The 23,110-nt window shown below is 27.0% G+C and overlaps 1 protein-coding gene across 3 annotated transcripts in view; it reads right to left on the minus strand.

Moving 5' to 3' along the window:
• Nucleotides 1-23,110, minus strand: part of pcm (5'-3' exoribonuclease pacman) — a 188,186-nt gene that overhangs the window by 19,933 nt on the left and 145,143 nt on the right. For all 3 annotated transcript variants that reach the window (XM_075355315.1, XM_075355316.1, XM_075355314.1), the window contains 6 exons: nucleotides 12,719-12,775; nucleotides 11,094-11,180; nucleotides 8,198-8,279; nucleotides 7,208-7,347; nucleotides 2,817-3,106; nucleotides 1,455-1,567 (listed from right to left, as the gene is read on the minus strand). In XM_075355315.1, the coding sequence (XP_075211430.1) occupies nucleotides 1,455-1,567; nucleotides 2,817-3,106; nucleotides 7,208-7,347; nucleotides 8,198-8,279; nucleotides 11,094-11,180; nucleotides 12,719-12,775 (769 nt within the window). The remainder of the gene's footprint in view (nucleotides 1-1,454; nucleotides 1,568-2,816; nucleotides 3,107-7,207; nucleotides 7,348-8,197; nucleotides 8,280-11,093; nucleotides 11,181-12,718; nucleotides 12,776-23,110) is intronic.

The raw sequence follows: 23,110 nt of genomic DNA on the forward strand, positions 1-23,110 counted from the left end.
AAAAATTATCAAAAACTAATAGGCATTTCATACATATTAAAAGTAAAACTCATTGAGTTTTACTTTTAAATATATTATATTATATTATACTTACAATATAATATATTGTAAGATGGTGTACTCAACAATTAATTTTTTTAATTCTATTAGGGAAGGGGCTTTCCAACTGATTCTTAGTTGCATTAATTTTTAACAAAAATTATCTTTTTCAGAATCTTAACTTGAGTTAATTTTCAATCAAATGTTTTTTTATAAGTAGTGTTGAAATAAAAGCAAAATATAAATCATTTTATCTACTGAGATAAAAGTTAGAAGTGGGCTATCAGAATCTGCCTTAGGAAATTCAGTGACAATTTTTTTTTTTTTACATTTCTTAGCAAGTACTTTTCAATTACAATTAGTTACATATTTTTTGTTTAAAATTAAAAAATAATAACATAAAAAATTTTTTAGTAATGTTTTTAGTAATGTTTCAGTTGAATTTTATAAAAACCATATACTATTAATGCAAGTGTAGACATAAACAAATCAGAAACATTACTTCTACATAATTAATTTCAAGCAGAAATTTAAAACTACCACATGCTGTTGGTTTTATATGCAGCAGAGATGAACCACTCAAAAAACAAAGAATTGGCATACAATTTTAATACTGTCACTTTATTTGTGTGCATTATTTAGAAGACTGTCAGGTGGAATGCACTTAGTATTCTATGTGATGGCTTTATCTAATATAAACTTGATCCACCTTATTACTTTCAAAGAAATCTAAAAATTTTTTCAATTGAAGTACCTTAATTTTAATATCAGTGATTTAATTTTGAATGTTATTATAATGAAATTAATTATTACTAAATTTTAATATAGAATGATTTTATTATACAAATTATTAATGAATGAATATACAGAAATAAATCATTGTAACAATAACTTATTTTATTTGTTGAGTGAACAATGATATGTACATAATATGTATTGTGACTCAGGCCAACCATTCCTGAAATGTATAGTTTTCAAATGTCTAGTAGTATTCAAATCTGTATAAAAGCAAGTAAATAACCTTTACTAGTTTTTTTAACCTCAGAACCTTTTACTTCAAAAATCAGCTGTAAAAATAAATTGTTTAACAGCTGATTTTTTGAAAATTTTATGGAAAAGTAATAAGAAAAGAATACACCTGAGAACAATGACTAGTAAAAACCAGTAATTAATGGAATGTCATTGACAGCCAGGCATACATGGTTCTTGTCATATGTGCCAACCATGCTAAGAGTTAAATATTCAGACATAAAAAAGATAATACTGATTAAACTCTTTTTATAAGATGAAAGGGGCAAGAATTAATGCAAATAAAAATATTTAGAACATTTTTAGGTGTTATATTTTTTATAAGTTTTAAATGAATTTTTTTAACTCAGCAACTAAAATGAAATTTAATAAATATTGGGACCTACCATTACTCTGTTGTTGTCCTTTGTACCATTGCTGAGGAGGTGTAGGCAAATCTGTATTGAACCAACTAAATGAAGTTTTTCCTCTTGAACTGTTATTACTATTATTTGGATTCCTAGTGGGGGAAAAAACCACTAATATATAAATATAAATATCAACATAATGAAATATAATAAAATAATAATTATATAAAACAGACAATTATAAAACTGTCAATTTTTTTTTGAACAATAATGCACAAAATACCTTTTGGTAGTATGAATGTCTAAGAAAAAACCTAATACAATGAATTAAGTAAGGAATATTAAGAACATATACAACTTATATAAAACATTTTTATTATACAAAACAGCATTATTAAATCATTTTATACTTTTGTTTAAAATTAATATTTTCCTAGGTAGAGGGAAAAGAATTGATTTAAAGTGGTAAGGATGTGCTGTGGCTAGTGACATTCTTTAATGAAGCAATAAAAATAAATATTGTTCATGCTCAACATATATTTAAAAACTGGAATTTTTTAATCAGCATTCTTTAAATATTGTAAGTAGTACAATACATACAGTGTTTAGTGAAACACTGTAAAGTAAAATCTACCAAATAGAGAAAAAAAATGTCAACTAGTGTTTTAGAAATGCCAGTAGTAGAAAATGTTTTGGTAACACAAAACAGAGTTGTACTGTAAGGCTTTTAACACAACCAACAATCATAAACTACCACCTTTTTTCAGACTATTAAAAAACATTTAAAACAATTAAAAGTGTTTAAATACTTGAAAACCATACAGCTGATTTGGTTATCATTCTGGGAGATATGACTAAAATTTTTCTTCTCAACAACTTGATAGCATCAACAAATTGTTTAAAATGATATGCTTAATTCATGTTCTTAATTGACCTGAAATCAAACCTTTCTTGGAATTTCAAACCAGTATGGAATTCCCATGCACAATATAGCACCAAACATTAAAATGATATAAAGTGAGAAAATTAAGTGAAGAAGAAAACTAATTAGAAGAAAATGCTCTTTCTGACAAAAATAATCACTGGAATAATGAATAATAATAATAATAATAAGAATAATAATCACTGATGAGGAAGACAGCGAAGAAATATTTTTCATTAAATATTTCTTTCAGTAATGAAATATTCATACTAATATTTACATTATTAGTTATCAATAAAATTAATTTATACCAGTCTCAATTACGATACTCTAAATAAAAATTATGATTTAAGTCATAATAAAACACAACATACTTTATCTTGAAAGGAGTGTAATTTTTTCATTTTATTTAATCAGAAAATAGAAAATAGGATGTGCATTATCTAGGCTAATAACAAGGATTTAAACTTAAAACTCACCTAAATGGTTGTTGATAATTACTTGGCTGTCGTAGGTTATTACCAAAAACCATAGGTGGGATCCTATTTGATAGTGTACTATACATATTGCTGGAGGAAGGAAACATCTGTCTAGCGCCATACATATTATTGGGGCTACCAACACCATTACCTGATGATAATAATGGAATAATTCCCTCCTGTAAGTGTTGTTGATGATGCTGTGGTGGCTGTTTAGGTTGTTTTATAATGATATTGTCATCCTCTAATTTCAAACAACTCAATGCAGAAAATGCTGCACTCTCAGCTGCCTAAAACAAAATCAGGAAATATATGATTACCAGCAAAAATACCATATTTACAACATTAAATACAATAGAAATATGAATTATAAATGAAATATTATGATGATAACCATAAAATCTTCACCATGGAAGTCTGGCACTACAGAACGGTCATATTCTCTTCTTAAGTTAGTACTTCACAGTATTAACTTAAAATAAAAGATTATACATTTAAGAAAGCAATTAAATTTTGTTTTATTTTTCTCAATACAATATAATTTTACAATATACACAACCAAAAATCGACGAAACTAATTTCAACAGCAGATCTATCTGTTATTACAAAATATCCTCACCTACTTGTCCTCAATAATGATGTTATGATCTACAGTACGGCTCTACAGGTTAGTCATATTCTAATCTGGCAATGAATAACCACTTGAATATACAAACGTGATGCGCAATTGCCAAGGATTGCTGTACACAAGCAGATCTACATTTATTTTACTACAAGCCTTCAGTTTCCTCTATGCTCTCCTCCCCAACACAATTCATGGTCATTAATTTATGATCATATACTCATGGAAAAACCAGTAATAATCAACAAGAGCCTTAGAAAATAATCAACAATGAAGATGCATGAGTATGTTTTGTCATAATAGGTACTGAACTGCTTGAACAGAGTTGTGGAGAAGGTTTTGAAACAAGGTAGTAAACGTGTGATTAATCCTATTTTTGCAAAGATGAGATGCAAAACACGTAGAGGAATTACTTTGACCACCTATGATGCAATTTGTTTGAGAGAATATTCAAGGAAAGAGATCAACTATGGACTACAATTTTGCAAGACAACCTGACAGATAAAATCTGGGAATTTTTAAATAACTATTATTAAATTTGCAGAGAATTTTTTAACTTGTAATTTCAGCTTTGAATGTAAACATTATGTTAATAGCAATAAAATTTAATTTCAAAGATCATTCTCTTATTTCTTTTGATAGTGTGAGTTAGCCTGTGTGAGTTGAGCCATTTGTTAGCCTGCATATGAGTTTATTCTAAAAATTTATCGACAGCTGATAATTCAGGAACATCTTTTAATAAAAGTACATAAAGGGGAAACATTTGCAAAGTGGTGAAATAAAATAGTTTTGAACGTATTCAATCAACTGCTTGAGAAATGAATTAACTGTGTCGGTTAGTAGTATTAATAGACTGAAATAAATAGGAAAGGAAGGGTAGAAACTCCTGTTAAAAATAGAAAACGTGAAAAATCTACGCTAGGAAAATGGATGAATTTGACACAAATGTAATAAGATTGACTGTACATAATTTCTTTTTTTGAAATGAACTGTGATAAACTGTGACAAGAGAATACCAAAGATTGGACGCACTAGTTTATAAAAACTACTGTTGTCGATGGATTTTAAATTTATTAAAAGAAATAAAAAAGATGTAATCAGAGAAGAGATCATAATTTGATGGCGTATTTTAAAAAAATTGCAAATTATAGAAAAATGGGTGGACATATATTTTATTTGGATGAGATGAGATATGACTTGAAGAATTTGGCGTGATACGACTGTTACATAGGTAAAAAAATAGCACTTCTGTCAAGATTAAGCAAAAGAAAGCAATTAATTGTGGTACATATTGGCAATGAAAATGGATTTTTAGGGGATTTAGAGGAGGGGGTATTACTTGTTTTTGAATCCAAAAAATCTGGAGACTACCATGATGACATGAACAGAGATATTTTTAAGAAGTGGTTTGAAAAAGTACTGTTATTACTCAAAAAATAGTATTGCTACAATAGTGTAAAACTGGAAAATATTTCAAACAGTTCATAGAGCAAACAAGAAATTGCTTTATGGCTGCAATAAAAAAATATCCACTTTGGAGAAAACAATTTAAAAGCAGAACTCCTTGAAAATGTAAAACACAATCGTGACAAATAAATAAAATTTTTAATCGATGATTTGGCTGAAACGAAAGGTCATACAATGTTAATGCTTTCCCCTTATCACTATAACCTTAATCCAATTGAGTTAATGTGAATCCAAGTAAAAGCCTATGTTGCCCGAAATAATAATACATATAAAATGAAAGACGTTAAAATCCTGCTTGAAAAAAGTGTGAACAAGGTATCAACTGATAACTGGAAATAGTGCATGAAGCATGTTACATACAGACATGCTTCATACTTGCTTTTATACTCACAAGTGTAATGTAAGTATAAAATTTTGTGAGGAATTACAAAAAATTGAAAGTTAGCATACTGTTAAGCGCTGTTCCACAGTGCTCTGTTGTCTGCACTGTGAATAAAATCGACAAGTGCAATATATCCTTCTTAGAATGAACAGAGTACAAGCATTTGTTAATAATATCAAATGATTCTAGTCATTGTCATCTTTCCTAACATCTGGAAATTTTGAATTATTAGTTTCATTGTCATTAAATTTTTATGTAAATTCAAAATTCCTTTTTTAATGTTTGATTATAAATTTTTTAATAAAAAGGTAAAATTTACAATCTGTGTGCTGCAAATGTATGTAAAACATGGAATTAAGACAAGGAGCAGTCAGAAAATCAGAATGTTTTGAACTAAAGACAGGACCAAACAAGATACTTCTTTTCATCCATTACTGTAATACCACAGATGAAAGTGAGTGAGTGGACCGGTTGGTTACTTGTGGATGATCAGATTTAAGGAATGAAAAGTATGACTGAAGAAATAATTATGTAAGGAAGCAGAGAATTGAAGAAGGAAAGATAAAAGATTAGTGAAGCGAAAAGGACAGAAATATATGGAGATGAAGCTAAGCAATAAATTACATTGCAATTTAATTTATACATTACATTGCATTATAAAACGAATTGTATTTTATTTTTGTAAATATTATATTGACATAGTATGGAAAAATAGAACGAAGGAATTGGTAAGAGGAATAAGGCAGAGGTATTTAAGAGGAGTTGAAATAAACAACTTTTAAAAAGTGTTTAGAACAAATTTACTAAAAAGTGTTAATTGGAACAAATTTACTTTGTGCCAATTGGAAGCAGAGCCTTTGATTCCAACAGGAAGAAAGGAAACATGATTGATAAAAAAGTTATAATAATTACAATTTATATGACAGGAAAAAAGAAGGAAAAATCAGTAACAAAAATCTTGTTACAGGCAAAATCAGTAATAAGATTACAAGGAAAATTAAGCATTTCTACAGAAACGTGGTGGAAGAGAATTGAAAGATATAGGTTAAGGGAGTTTGGGCAAGTATTATTAACATGCTCAAATATCATGCATACTATTTAACATGGGAAAATAACGAAAGAATGCTGGGATAGGATAAGATCAAGAAAGTCAGACAAGCAAATGGTGAATAAATAACACGAGGTAAGTTCGTTCAAAAAGAACTGATCTAATATTTTTCTTTGGAACCATCTATGTCAAGAGCAGTGCTATGTTTAACTTTGAATGATTTTTCTAGCCTTTTTTGCCGCTCTACAAAAGTGTGTTAAATGTAAATATTTTGTGAATGATAACAGATCATTTGCACAATGGTCTACAACATTTTTTTAACAAGCAATTTTCTCAAAATACATGGTGATTTACAATGAATGTGTATACTGTATAATGAAAAAATAGTGATTCCTATTTCATCTTTCTACATTCAGTCTCCTATTTTTTAAAAAAAAATTATTTCAAGATCAGATTGAGGAAGTTTATTTGCTGCACATCTTTGCAGCGATTTTCTCTAATAAATAAATTACTAATATTGCATATTAAACTGCAATGAAATAAATGACAGATGGCGTTATAAGAAATGTTCTTTTAATAATATCAAATACTCAGTAAAATTTAATTTTTAATTACTATAATAAAAAACAATTTAGCCTTAATAGAATGGAAAATAAATATTTGCAGCGATTTTCTCTAATAAATAAATTACTAATATTGCATATTAAACTGCAATGAAATAAATGACAGATGGCATTATAAGAAATGTTCTTTTAATAATATCAAATACTCAGTAAAATTTAATTTTTAATTACTATAATAAAAAACAATTTAGCCTTAATATGGAAAATAAATAAAATGCTAATCAGCACAAATACTGATAATATACGTACACTTTCATAATCAGGTGATGGTTTTCCAACAAATGTTTTGATTACTTCAGGCTGAATTTCTAACACAACATTGCCAATCAGTAAAGTAGTACCACCGAAATCTTCATTGTTATATGTGTATAACGGTTTTTGCATGTTGCCTGCAAGAATAAAAAACAAAAATTAGTTCTCAATACAAATAAAATACTTGAACATCACACTATTAAATAATGATGCGTATATGCAATGGTAGATCAAAATGGAATAGACTACATCCCTCCCTAAATAAAGATCCATATATGCAGTGGTAGATCAAAATGGAATAGACTACATCCCTCCCTAAATAAAGATGCGTATATGCAATGGTAGATCAAAATGGAATAGACTACATCCCTCCCCACATTGCTGGTAAAATTTAGTTCATGAAAGAGAAATATACCGAAAAATTCTAACTAATAATTCTAATTTATAAATTATGTTAAAAAATGATGATATGCTTGTATTGAGAAAAATGGAAACATTTTTCCTTAGGTACCCAGTATAATTTACAAAAATAAATTAGTAAATTGAAGTGTAATTTATAAGCATATATGGATAAGCTGAACTTTTTACTTTCATATCTCTATAATGCTCTTTAAAATATTTATTATTTCATCTTCATGATTACCACGGATGCAATATAGAAGATGATGATGATAAAAATGAAGGAAAAGAATAGGAATAAGGTATCTGCAGACATTTAATCATCTAAAACTCAAATGTTAATCTGCGGGTAATAAAATTTAAACTGCAATTGAGATATTTGGAAACCATGCACAGGTAAAGGAATGCTAAAAGGAAAAGTACAATATAGTGTAAAAGAAATTCATGTAATTGAGAGCTGTCTTCAAGCAGGAAAGCAGGATGGATAGGAAATATACAATATTTTATAAATAAAAAGTATGTGAAAGTAAGGTAAGGAAATGATTTATTGAGTAAATCATTTATCTTTTGAGTAAATTGTATACATACAATATTTTAGATAATCCTCCAACTGTTGAACATAACTTTTTTCCTTTTGATTGGGAACTGGTTCATCATCACATTTTCGAATCTGTAATATATAGCAAAACCCTTCATTCAAAATTTTTAATTAAAAAAATATAAAAATAATTTAAAATAAATACTATTACGACTACTCAGAAAATATAAATACACATGTACACAAGTCAATAATTCATATATCTGGGAGAAATAATCCAAATCAATAATTTTGATAAATAAACCAATCAAACAAAAATGTGAAAAATGTAACTGGACAATTAACTAAAAACAAATATTAACAGCAAAAACATTTCAATAAAACCAAAATCAGGCAAGACTATATGGTAATCAAACCAGAACGCCTGTATTGCATCAAAATCCATCTTAAAATCAAATGAAAAAACACAAAAAAGGAAAAATCTTGAAAAAATAAGTGAAAACAAATAAAAATTCATTAATAATAATGATCTTTACAAATAAAATGAAACTGAGAAAAACGAAGAATCAAATTCTTTGGCCAACTAATTAAAGTGAATGATAACTTACTCACAAAACAAATCTTCCATCAGACACACAACATAAAGAATGGAAATGAAATGTCATAAAGAAATGAAATATCTGAAGAAATAGTCCAAGACAGAAAACATAGAAGACATAATACTAGATAGACATAATATTAGATAGAAAAATGGTACAAAATTTCAGGGATTTCCTAGAAAAGAAAAAAGAAACTAACAATGTCTGGTCAGAAAAGGGAAGGCAAAATGAAGCAAAAGAATGACCTATTGAAAGGCCTAATATTAGTTCATATGGCCCTAAAAAACAACATATTTTACTTTGTTTTAGATCTGAATGAATGCACACAGACTAAACTAATCATTAAAGTGATAAAAAAAGATATTATTTTTAAAAAATATTGCAGTTTATACTTAGCCAAGCTTGAATGATCAATTTATTCTACCAACAAACAACATTTATTGTCATAATATAACCAACATTTTATTATTGTACATATTTTGCATATTCTACTTATTATACATTTATTTCTATTATTCTAATTATGAAAATATTTTATTATGCTGTAATTTGATTTGTAGGTTTTATTATATTTTTCTTTAACAAACACGTTTATAAATCTACAAGGACTGTTCGGAAAATAACCCCATTTGACTATAAATAGAAAACCTGCATAGATAAAAATATTATTATATACAACTTAAAACTACAGCTTTTAACAATTTTTAAACACAGTCTCCATATAAATTCAAGCATTTGTCATAGCACCTCTAATTTACAAATACCTTCTTCATAAATTTTAGCCGCCTGGATTCCTACCCAACATTTCATGGTATTTTAAAGTTTGTCTTCATCATCGAAGTGCTGCGATGCAAGCCATTTCTTCACATGCGTTAAAAGATGAAAATCACTCAGCGCTAAGTTTGGGCTGAAAGGAGGATGATAAAAAAATGTCACATTGGAATTGATTCATTAGTTTTTGAGTTCTTTCAGCACTGTGAGGGTGAACGTTGTTATGCAACAACACCAGATTACAGCATACTGTGTCGTTTGTTCTGGATGGCCTGCCTAAGTTTCTTCAAAGTTTTACAGTAGACTTGCATCAAATGGCTTGCATTGCAGAACTTAGATGACCAAGACAAACTCTGAAGTGCCATGAAAGTTTGGCTAGGTACCCAGACGGCTGAATTGTATGAAGAAGATACTTGTAAATTAGTGGAACTCTATGACAAATGCTTGTATTTAAATGGTGACTATGTTTAAAAATAGTTATAAGCTGTAATTTTAAGTTGTACTTTCCAAACCACCTCGTATTAGCATCATTATTTGCATTACTTATTGTGTACTTCTTAATTTTATTTTCTATTATACTCTGAGTTACTAATATCTCACTGGCTGTTCAAAATAAATTCGTTGCCAACTATAACTACAACTACTCAAGTGTAGTAGTCACCAACAGGAACCTAATTACATGTTCATCCATCAATCATTTTACTTAGAGCAATTACAGAGATTTTTTTGATATTATGTGCTTTTATTAAATCGAAGGAATTATTCCACCAAGAATCCTTCATTGATTTTATCACATTTATAGAAGTTTAGGAAAGACAGGGGCTAGGAATTTAAAAAGAAACTGTATATATGTATGTATAAGAACAGAGTGAGAATCATTTGTGAAAGTTTGGGACAGCACTAGATTTTCATAACAATTCATAGAATGTTCTTACAAATAGGATCTGTTAAGTTCATGTCAGAGTGTGATAACTGTTTGGATGTGGATGCCTGAATGCAGGTCAACCTAACTTGACAGTAATTGATATGATTATATTTACCAATATTATGTTGTTATTGAAGATAATAACAAATACCAGTTTTGATATTATTATTATTATCATTGGCTTAAAGTGTTATTGTTTTAATTTCTTCTGTTTTAAATGCTAACTAAACTTTTTTAATAAATTCAATTTCTTTAATTTAATTAACTGTTCACATTTAAACTATCTGATCATAATAATAATAATTATAATTTACTTGTGTAAACATTATTTACACAATATAAATAAATATACATGAGTCTAGGTATTTAGAAATTTTGTATAATTAAGATTAAAGTACGAATTTTACTTCATAATCCAATTTGTGATAAGATTCTTTTCTTTATATGACAAAAAGACAATGATACATAATTTAATGTAATATTACCAATATTAATCAAGGAGAGATATTATTTGCTGATTATGCAGTTTATTTATACAGAATGGTAAATTTTTCTCTCTTGTTTGTTTCAAGAATCAAGATTTATTTAAATATAAACATACAAAATGTTTTGTTTTGTATACTACACTGCACACAAAGATACTTTACTTACGTCTCTAGGTGGAGCATTTGCCACAGATTTTCTCTTAGGAGAGCTGTCAGCTATTTTCAACATTTTTTTAAGAACATCTGAAGCATCCTAATAAAAAAAGGTAAAAAAAAAATTGTTTAATTTGTGAATAATTAAAACAAACTAATTAAAATTTGCATTTAATAGCTGCAAGATTAAAATAACATTAACATGCTTAGAAAATTTAAAAAAAACTTTAGCACAGACTGTAGTGTTACAAATGGTTCAATCATTTTAAAAGGATTTTAAAGGGGATGCATTGACTGATGAAGATCCTCAGACCTAGATGACCTTCCATGCCAACAAATGATAACAGTGTTGCAGTTCCCGCTATGATGAAGATTGCTGCTCAAAGAGATGGTAGAGGAGGTAAGTGCATTAGCATATTATCATGTAATGCAATTTAATAGATAGCATATTATCATGTAATGCAGTTTAATAGAAAAACTTAATATACATCACATCACTGCAAAATTCATGTTTTGTTAGTTGATCACTCAGCAATCTGATCATGAATTAATTCAGAATAAATTGGGCTAACATCTGACAAGACCTTCTTGTCCATGCCAAAGCTGATGAAAATTTTTTTGTAAAATATTTTAACAGAAGATGAGACTTTGATTGTAGTGGGTACAGAAAAAATTGCCTCAATACAAAAACGCTTGAGTTGGTTAATCAGGTGATTTAGTTTGTTTTTTTTTTGACTGGAAAGGCTTAGTCCATTATGAATTCATTTACGTGGAGGTTTTATGGCATTTGAGGGACACTGTACTCATACAGAGGGCTAAGCTGGATGTTGCACCATGACAATGTGTTAGCTCACACATCATTTCTTATCTGCAGTTAGGACTTTTTTGTACAATAAAAAAAGGTCTGCTGGGGCACCTTGAAAATTTTCTCAAACCATAATAAAACAGTGAGAAAACAATATAATAGCTGTGCACAACCCCAAAAATTGTAATCCAGGAAACATTTAAGAAGTGGTAGAAACACTGGGATTGGGAGCAAGGCGTATCACCAGCAATAGGGACTACTTTGAAGGGTTAAAAACCTATGTAATTTTGTAATCCTATGCAACTTTTTTTTTGTAAGCCTATGTAACTTTTGTTATAAAACTGTATAACTAATTTTACTCAAAAAATAATGAATGGTAATCTCCAATACAGTTATTATAGGGGGTATCTAGTTACACAATATTATATACTAAATGTTTACTTTTATTATTTTACTTGTCTAATTAAGCTTATGTATAAGAATTTATAACTGTAAATAATTCTATTTTCACTTGTAATCTTTGTATAAAAAAATCTTGTATACAAAAAACTTTCTATAATAATCTTTATTCCACAAAATATAAATGATATAAATATAAATAATACTTGCCCAAAGTATTATTACTCAACTAATACAATGAAAAACTAATACAAAAAAAAATTAAACTGAATGCCAAACCACCCACGATTTGAACTCAGAACCTTCCAAATGACAGGCAAAGCCAATATCACTCCATTGCAGAGTGGAGGAGTGGTACCAAAAAAATTAATATCAGTAATAAAATAACTTATATAGATATTATAGAAGTTATGATAAGTTATTTATTTACTTACACTAACTGCTGCCTGGCCCTGGACAATCTGACTTTGAGAAGGTTTTGTTCCAGCCTTCTACAAAATTAAACGTGTATGTTTTAAATCAATTCTGTATTATATATTTATTTTATTAGACCAATAAATAAAGTAGAATGACTTACCTTATTCCATTATACATGCAGGAGCGCTTTTGCGATTAAATCAGCAGCTGCATTAAAGATTACGAACTTTATAAAATAAAATAACATCACTTTATTTTTTATTTTAAACTTTTATTCAGTTAATTAAAAATTAAAACAAAATTTTAAAATATGAAACATTAATTAAAATTTGAATTAACATTAAAAATTAAATTGTAAAAAATTTTACATATGTAAAAATATGATGTCGAGGCTTAAAATCAAATTAAAATTAAAAATCAAAATTAAAAAAATAATTTTTAGTAAAGCAATTATGCATGTTGTCCATTTAACTGAACTTATTTTACTATAGTGATTGAATTGTATTAAATTATACATCATTATCAATAGATGGCCCATCTACTGCAGCTTTCAAAATACTGTCATTTCATATTCTGTCTGAAGGTTAATCATATTAAATTTATTTTTATGTTTATATATATAAACATATATTATATTAAACATATAAACATATATTATTGTAATAAGGATAAAATCAAAACCTAAACCGACAACGATTGTTAACGTTTATATGCCTACAAGCGCCCATGATGATGATGAGGTAGAGTGTGTATACGAAGAGATTGATGAACCAATTAAACACGTAAAAGGAGATGAAAATTTAATAATAGTTGGAGATTGGAATGCAAGCATTGGAAAAGGCAAGGAAGGAAATATAGTGGGTGAATACGGGCTGGGCAAAAGGAATGAAAGAGGGGACCGACTTATAGAGTTTTGCACGAAGTATAATTTAGTAATTGCCAACACCCAATTTAAAAATCATAATAGAAGAATATACACTTGGAAAAAGCCAGGCGATACTGCAAGGTATCAGATAGATTATATCATGGTTAAGCAAAGATTTAGAAATCAACTCGTTGACTGCAAAACTTACCCTGGAGCAGACATTGATAGCGACCATAATTTGGTGATAATGAAATATAGATTGGGGTTTAAAAACCTGAAGAAAAGGTGTCAGATGAATCGGTGGAATTTAGAGAAGATTGAGGAAGAAGAGGTAAAGAAGATTTTTGAGGAGGACATCGCAAGAGGTCTGAGTAAAAAAGATAAGGTAGAAAATGTAGAAGAAGAATGGGAGAATGTTAAAAAGGAAATTCTTAAATCAGCAGAAGCAAACTTAGGCGGAATAAAGAGAACTGGTAGAAAACCTTGGGTTTCAGACGATATATTGCAGCTGATGGATGAACGTAGAAAATATAAGAATGCTAGTGATGAAGAAAGTAAAAGGAACTATCGGCAATTAAGAAATGCTATAAACAGGAAGTGCAAACTGGTGAAAGAAGAGTGGATTAAAGAAAAGTGTTCAGAAGTGGAAAGAGAAATGAACATGGGTAAAATAGACGGAGCATACAGGAAAGTTAAGGAAAATTTTGGAGTACATAAATTAAAATGTAATAATGTGTTAAACAAAGATGGTACACCAATATATAATACGAAAGGTAAAGTCGATAGATGGGTGGAATATATTGAAGAGTTATACGGAGGAAATGAATTAGAAAATGGTGTTATAGAGGAAGAAGAGGAAGTTGAGGAGGATGAAATGGGAGAAACAATACTGAGATCTGAATTTAAGAGAGCATTAAAAGATTTAAATGGCAGAAAGGCTCCTGGAATAGACGGAATACCTGTAGAATTACTGCGCAGTGCAGGTGAGGAAGCGATTGATAGATTATACAAACTGGTGTGTAATATTTATTAAAATGGGGAATTTCCATCAGACTTCAAAAAAAGTGTTATAGTTATGATACCAAAGAAAGCAGGGGCAGATAAATGTGAAGAATACAGAACAATTAGTTTAACTAGTCATGCATCAAAAATCTTAACTAGAATTTTATACAGAAGAATTGAGAGGAGAGTGGAAGAAGTGTTAGGAGAAGACCAATTTGGTTTCAGGAAAAGTATAGGGACAAGGGAAGCAATTTTAGGCCTCAGATTAATAGTAGAAGGAAGATTAAAGAAAAACAAACCAACATACTTGGCGTTTATAGACCTAGAAAAGGCTTTCGATAACGTAGACTGGAATAAAATGTTCAGCATTTTAAAAAAATTAGGGTTCAAATACAGAGATAGAAGAACAATTGCTAACATGTACAGGAACCAAACAGCAACAATAACAATTGAAGAACATAAGAAAGAAGCCCTAATAAGAAAGGGAGTCCGACAAGGATGTTCCCTATCGCCGCTACTTTTTAATCTTTACATGGAACTAGCAGTTAATGATGTTAAAGAACAATTTAGATTCGGAGTAACAGTACAAGGTGAAAAGATAAAGATGCTACGATTTGCTGATGATATAGTAATTCTAGCCGAGAGTAAAAAGGATTTAGAAGAAACAATGAACGGCATAGATGAAGTCCTACGGAAGAACTATCGCATGAAAATAAACAAGAACAAAACAAAAGTAATGAAATGTAGTAGAAATAACAAAGATGGACCACTGAATGTGAAAATAGGAGGAGAAAAGATTATGGAGGTAGAAGAATTTTGTTATTTGGGAAGTAAAATTACTAAAGATGGACGAAGCAGGAGCGATATAAAATGCCGAATAGCACAAGCTAAACGAGCCTTCAGTAAGAAAATATAATTTGTTTACATCAAAAATGAATTTAAATGTCAGGAAAAGATTTTTGAAAGTGTATGTTTGGAGTGTCGCTTTATATGGAAGTGAAACTTGGACAATCGGAGTATCTGAGAAGAAAAGATTAGAAGCTTTTGAAATGTGGTGCTATAGGAGAATGTTAAAAATCAGATGGGTGGATAAAGTGACAAATGAAGAGGTATTGCGGCAAATAGATGAAGAAAGTAGCATTTGGAAAAATATAGTTAAAAGAAGAAACAGACTTATAGGCCACATACTAAGGCATCCTGGAATAGTCGCTTTAATATTGGAAGGACAGGTAGAAGGGAAAAATTGTGTAGGCAGGCCACATTTGGAGTATGTAAAACAAATTGTTGGGGATGTAGGATGTAGAGGGTATACTGAAATGAAACGACTAGCACTAGATAGGGAATCTTGGAGAGCTGCATCAAACCAGTCAAATGACTGAAGACAAAAAAAAAAAAAAAAATATATATATATATATATATATATATTATATAGTATCTTTCTAAAATGTTTAATCCCTTATTACTTGTATTCAAATTATATTTATTAATTTCCAGTATTTTTAAATTTGTCCTAATATCGCATATTGTAAAGATACATTAGAGAAACCCAGTTTACCTAAAATTTAATTTAGATTTTACCTAATTTCTAAAATTTTTACAATTTAATTTTAATGTTAATTTTAATTAATTTTTCATATTTTTAAATTTTGTTTTAATTTTTAATTTAACTGAATAAAAGCTTAAAATAAAAGATTAAAGGTTTTAAATTTTAAATAAAATAAATAAATGCATGATATATTATTACTTTTTTTGCAATATAATTTTTTTTTTGCTTCATGATAATGCCACATAGCTTGTACATGGGATTTGGAAATGCAGCATATGAAAAATGCCGTGCCTGACCAGGATTCAAACCCAGGACCTTCGGACGAAAGCCCAAGACGCGACCCCTAATGCCACAGAGGATACCACAAGTGGTATTTTATGATGAATATATAATGCACCGAGTAAATAGCAAAAGCAATCCTGCATATATAGTGGAATAAGGAAGTCATCATATTTTATTTATTCTGTAGTTTGGTTGATCTAATAAAATAAATATATTTATATATAAATTAATGTCAATTAAATTTTTTGTAGTCCATATCTCATCTGAATGTAAAATCTAGCTAATTATATAATATAAAACTTATTCAGCCATTTCACAAAGTACAGAATTAAAGAACATCCTTATGTTACTTTTTTTTCATTAAAGCGCTTTTGGGCATAAGCCATCTTCAGTAGTGTTTTTTAATTTTACTTTTTATATTTACACAATGATAAAATGATATGTTAACATTTATAAAACAAATATTTGTTCAGACAAAAAAGAAACATTTAAAAAAAATATAAAATGTTATATTAAAATTTTCTTAACATGCTATCTATTTGTTAATTATCTAATTTATTTTAAATCCTTTTATAAGAATGTCCCCCATCAAATTCTGTCTGCAGGCTGAATTTATGTTTATATTTATACACAGTATCTTTCATAAGTTTAAGGACAAGTTAAAAATAACTGAAAAATCAGTATTTCATGACAAAATCTTTATTTTATACAAGTAAAAATTAAAAATAACAAGAGATAATGCTACATCATTTTTTAAATGTTTAGTATTTTGTCAGGCATTGATTCAATCAATTCCAGACATTTTTCTTTCATCACCTGTTGCCACAGACTTGCTTAACTTGTTAACTCAGCCTTATTTTTAGGTTTTCTTTTAGCAAGTTGCAGTGCCATCCAATTCCATAAATTCTCATTGTTTAGATCAGGACTACGAGCAAGGCCAGTCCAAAAGTTCCACATCATTTGTCTTGCTGGACACCCAATTCAGCATGAATTCTTCCATTGTTTTTATCTACTGTATGCTGTTCATTGTCCCATCCATTATTACTCTAAGGTGTCCAGCGCCCTCTGAAGTTATGCAACACCACATCAAGACAGCATCTCCACCTTGCACAGCAGGAATGATGCATGGTAGAAACTTTTCAGTTTTTGTTCACCTGACCCTAATTTTTCAATACAACTGTAATCTGCTTTCATCAGAAAAGACAACCCTTCGCCAACTTTTAACCAGTTCTTCGTTTGCTTGTAAAACTGATGATGTGAACAGCGCTTGCCTGATATAGCGACAGAAGTAGCACAAAATCATGGAATTCAGGTTAGTACTGCCACTTTTTCTAGACGTTTAAAAGAATCTGGAATGGAATCACAATTCGCATTAGCAAAGCCACTTTTAAGTGCTGTCCACAAGTCAAAACGTCATCAGTCTTGCCTCATTGAAGTTTTTCGTGGTCAACCAGATCGTGGAAGATCAACGACAGTTTCTTAATAACGATATTTTTTAACAACTTGCTGTACACGTGTTTTTGATATTTTTAATTGTTCAGCAATGTCTCTGTATGTTTTATTTCCTTACCAGAGACCAATTACTTGCCATTTTACTTCTACACTAACACTTTTCTTACCCATTGTTAATAAAAAAACTTTTCACCAACCTACCTCAAAGAAACAAATGCTAATTCAGTGATTTGTACAGTTTAATATCACTTAAGCCCTTTTTACTCAAAAAATAAATTTTTTAGAATTTCTCTTATTATATTTTTACTTATTATTATTATATTATTTTTCTATTGAAAAACTTATTACTCTATTGAAAAACTCTACAAAACACAGCTTTCAAATGATATCACACTCACATATTTTACGAGAAATAGTAATTTCTTTATTAAAAAAACAGGCTAATTTTAGCTCATTTAAACGACTCCATAAAATTTGAAGCATCTATCTTAGAAGCTTGCGGTTTTCACCAAAAGATGTATTTTTTAAAGCTGTTTCTCACAGACATAAACAGTTTTTCTAAAGTGTCCTTAAACTTGTGAAAGACACTGTATATAAAACCTTACTAAACTTTCTAAGTTTTTATTATTACTTTCATGTAAATTATGTTTGTTTATTAAATTGTCAACTACATTCGAGAAATCTACTTTTTTTAAATGACCTAAAATGTTCATAAAATCTATTTTTAAAAGTCCTATTTCCAATATATCTTTTTTCACTTTTATTTTATAAATACCAGAAGAATCGTATTTATTTTTTACTATTTCATTATTATCATATTTTAAATGTTTTATTACATGATTATCTGGTTTATAAGCAGGTTTATATTTTTTATTATTGCAAGCATTAATTAAGTTTTCTACAATTTTGTTTGTGTAGGAGTAATTTATACAAATATTAGTAGTAATGTTTATTTTATTAAAGTATTTGGAATTACATTTTTTATATATATTATCGATCAATGAGGTATTTCTTTATCATTATTTCATTATACAACATCTTTTTTTGTATTTTATTTTGCTCTATTTATCATGTTTTTAAAAATATTTTTTTAGGATGGTTGGAATTCCTGTTTTTATATACTAAGTTTTTTATATAGTCCAGTTATTATTTGTTTTCATTTATTTTAATATTTACGTCTAAAAATTTTATTTTCCTGTTATGTTCTACTTATGTAAATAAGTAGATGTTCTTCATATGCAAATTTTAATGTTTCATGAAAATATTTAAATTAATTTTAAATTAAATTAATTTATATAAAATTATTTTATGTTCGTTATTTATACTTGGTTCATATATAACTACTAAAAGATCATCTACATATTTGACCCATATTAAAATTTTATGTACATGATTTACACCGTAGACAATTTTACTTTCAAATTCTTGTAGATAAATTACTGACATTACCACAGTTAAGGGAAAACCCACAGGTAATGTATTTTCTTGGGTATAATGTGTACCATTAAATTCATAATAATTTTGTTAACAAATATTTCTAATTATAGTTGTAATATTATTTATAATTTTTAGGTCTACATCTGTGTTTATTAATTTGTTTTTTATTAACAAAATTATATAATCAATGGGAATACTGGGGTACATGTTAGTAATATCGATCATTTTTTATCATTTAGCTGATAATTTTTGTTTTATTATTTATATTTAATTTATATATTTATATTTAATTTATAAAACAATCAATTATATTATTTTATCAATAATTTTAGTAATTATATAACTTAATTTATAAATCAATCATTTATATTATTTTATCAATAATTTTAGTAATTATATTATAACTAGGAGTGATCTTGAAATTGATTAACGGTCTCATAGGGATATCTTCTTTATGTAATTTAGACAGACCAGTAAGTTTTGGGGCAAAAGATTTATATAGGTATAATCTTGGTATTTTAATTTATTATAATAAAATATTTCTTTGTATTTAAAATCTTTTGTAATTTTTAGAAATTTATTAGCTGGGCCATTGATTTTTTAAAACCATTTTTGTTTATATATTTATTTATTGAATCATATTCATCAATAGAAATAATAATAACAATATATAAAAAGTAGTATAAAAAATAGGTTTCTCGAATATAGCAGACCATTTAATAATTAACAAACATAATTTAACTAGTGTGGAAAATAATTTAGAAATAATTGAAAAAGTAAACACTGAACACAAAATTAATAATAAATAATAAAAAATTCAGCCTAATGATTGCAGACATAATTTGATGGGGCATTCTTATAAATAGTATTTAAGTTGGTGATAAAAAACAGTAAGGTGTAGAATGTTCTTTAATTTTATACTTTTGGGAGTAGCTGAATAAGTTTTATATTATATAATTAACTAGATTTTATGAACAGAGGAGATATGGATTACAAAAAATGTAGTTTAAATAATTTAATAATAAACGGCATCCAGGCAAAACTGTACTATAAATTTTACAATTTAAACAAAAAGTTCAATAAATTTTAATAAAAAATGTTTAAATCTAAACATGTAGAAATAAATATTAAAGGTTTTAAACATAAGAATGTGATATGTAAGACTAAAAGATATGCAGAGAATGTCAGGATAAAACAAGAGATAAAATATAAAACAAGAGATAAAATATGCTTTTGTTTTGTTTTACATGTTTGATTATATCTAAGATTATATAAAAATTAATATTAATATATTCAAAAAGAAAATAATAAAAACAAATGAAAAGCAGAGAATGTCAGGATAAAACAAGAGATAATACGCTTACTATAGGAGAAACTGTATAAATGTTAAATTGTACATGTATTTGATTTTATTAAAAGTTTTGTTTACATGTTGTTTATTAAAAGTTTTGTTTACATGTTGTTTTGTTTTGTTTTACATGTTTGATTATATCTAAGATTATATAAAAATTAATATTAATATATTCAAAAAGAAAATAATAAAAACAAATGAAAAACAGAAGTAATGGTGCAATGTATAAGAATGATAATTATAATATAAATCAAACAATAAATAATGGAATAAATAGAGGTGATCAAACTTATATAGGTGTTGATAATATAAAATATAATCAGATAAATTTAAAATAAATGATTCAGTAAATTTAACAAAAATTGTTTTCCAAGATGAAGGAATTTAAATTTAACTTATCAGATAATAATTTAGATAACATTTTTAAAAAGTGTGATAATACAGAATATAATATCCATAAAATTAATATAATATAATAAAATTAAAAACAAAACAAAAACTTAATTAAAAATTAAAAAATCAATAAGAATAGAAATAAATTATATAAACTAAAAAATAAATTAAAAGAAAATAAATGTATAATAATAAAATCCAATAAGACAGGAACTTCTGTTACTATTTCTATTGATGAATATAATGATTCAATAAATAAATACATAAACAAAAACGGTTTTAAAAATTCAATTGCCCAACTAATAAATTTCAAAAAATTACAAAACATTTCGTAGTTAAATACATAGAAATATTTAATTATAATAATAAATTAAAATAGATTATACCCATATAAACTTACTGGTCTGCCTAAATTATATAAAGAAAATATCCCTATGAGACCATTAATCAATTTTAAGAACACTCCTTAAGTAAGTAATATAACTAAAATTATTGATAAAATAATTAGATCAAAAATTAATCTATAGAAAAACGGGTAAGAGTTGATTTATAAATTAAATATAAATAATAAAACAAAAATGATCAGCTTCGATATTACTAACATGTACCCCAGTATTCCCTGTTGATTATACAATTGTATTAATAATTAATAAAAAATTTATAAATAATATTACAACTATAATTACTACTAACATGTACCCCAGTATTCCCTGTTGATTATAGTATTAATAATTAATAAAAAACAAATTAATAAACACAGATGAAGACCAAAAATTTATAAATAATATTACAACTATAATTACAAATATTCATAAACAAAATTATTTTGAATTTAATGATACATGTTATATACCCAAGAAAACATATTAAATATGGGTTTTCCCTTACCTGTGGTATGTCAGTAAATTTTATCTACAAGAATTTGAAAGTAAAATTGTCTACGGTGTAAATCATGTACATAAAATTTTAATGTGGGTCAAATATGTAGATGATCTCTTTTAGTTATATATGAACCAAGTATAAATAACAAACATAAAATAATTTTATATATATTAATTTAATTTAAAATTAATTTAAAGATTTTCATGAAACATTAAAATTTACATATGAAGAACAACATCTACATATTTACATAAGTAGAACATAACAGGAATACATAAGTAGAACATAACAGGAATTAGATGTAAATATTAAAATAAATGAAAACAAATAATAACTGGACTAATACTAAAAAACCTAGTATATAAAAACAGGAATTCCAACCATCCTTGGTCTCAAAGAAAATAATATTTTTAAAAACATGATAAGAGCAATAAAATACAAAAACGATAAACAAGAATTGTATAATGAAATAATGAATATAGGTATAAAGAAATCCCTCATTGATCAACAATATATTTATATAAAAAATATAATTCCAAATATTTTAATAACATAAACATTACTATATTAAAACCCATAAATGAAAATGAAAACAATGAAAATATTTATATAAATTACTCCTACACAAACAAAAATATAGAAAACTTAATTAATGCTAGTAATAATAAAAAGTATAAACCTGCTTATAGACCAGATAATCATGTACATTTAAAATATGATAATAATAAAATAGCAAAAAATAAATACGATTCTTCTGGTATTTATAAAATAAAATGCAATAATTGTGAAAAAATATATATTGGAAAAACAAATAGGACTTTTAAAAATAGATTTTATGAACATTTCAGGTCATTTAAAAATAAAAATATAAGTTTTTCGAATGTAGCATTCCATTATTTCAGACATTAACTTCATTACTTTACGGAAAATTATTTTTATTTGATTTTAATTTGAATTTTAAATTTAAATTTTTAAATTTGAATTTATGCCTTGAGGTCATATTTTACATATGTAAAAATGTTTTTTGTTTTTATTTTTTGTTTTTTAAACTTTTATTCGGTTAAATTAGAAATTAAAAGTTTAAAAAACAAAAAATAAAAAGATTAATGAATAATAAATACGTTATTATATTTTACAAAATTTTTAATGTAATTTAAGATGAATATATGAATTAATTTATATTTAACAGATCAACCCTA

Source organism: Lycorma delicatula, chromosome 2 (genome assembly GCF_047948215.1).
Source record: "Lycorma delicatula isolate Av1 chromosome 2, ASM4794821v1, whole genome shotgun sequence".
Taxonomy (NCBI): domain Eukaryota; kingdom Metazoa; phylum Arthropoda; class Insecta; order Hemiptera; family Fulgoridae; genus Lycorma; species Lycorma delicatula.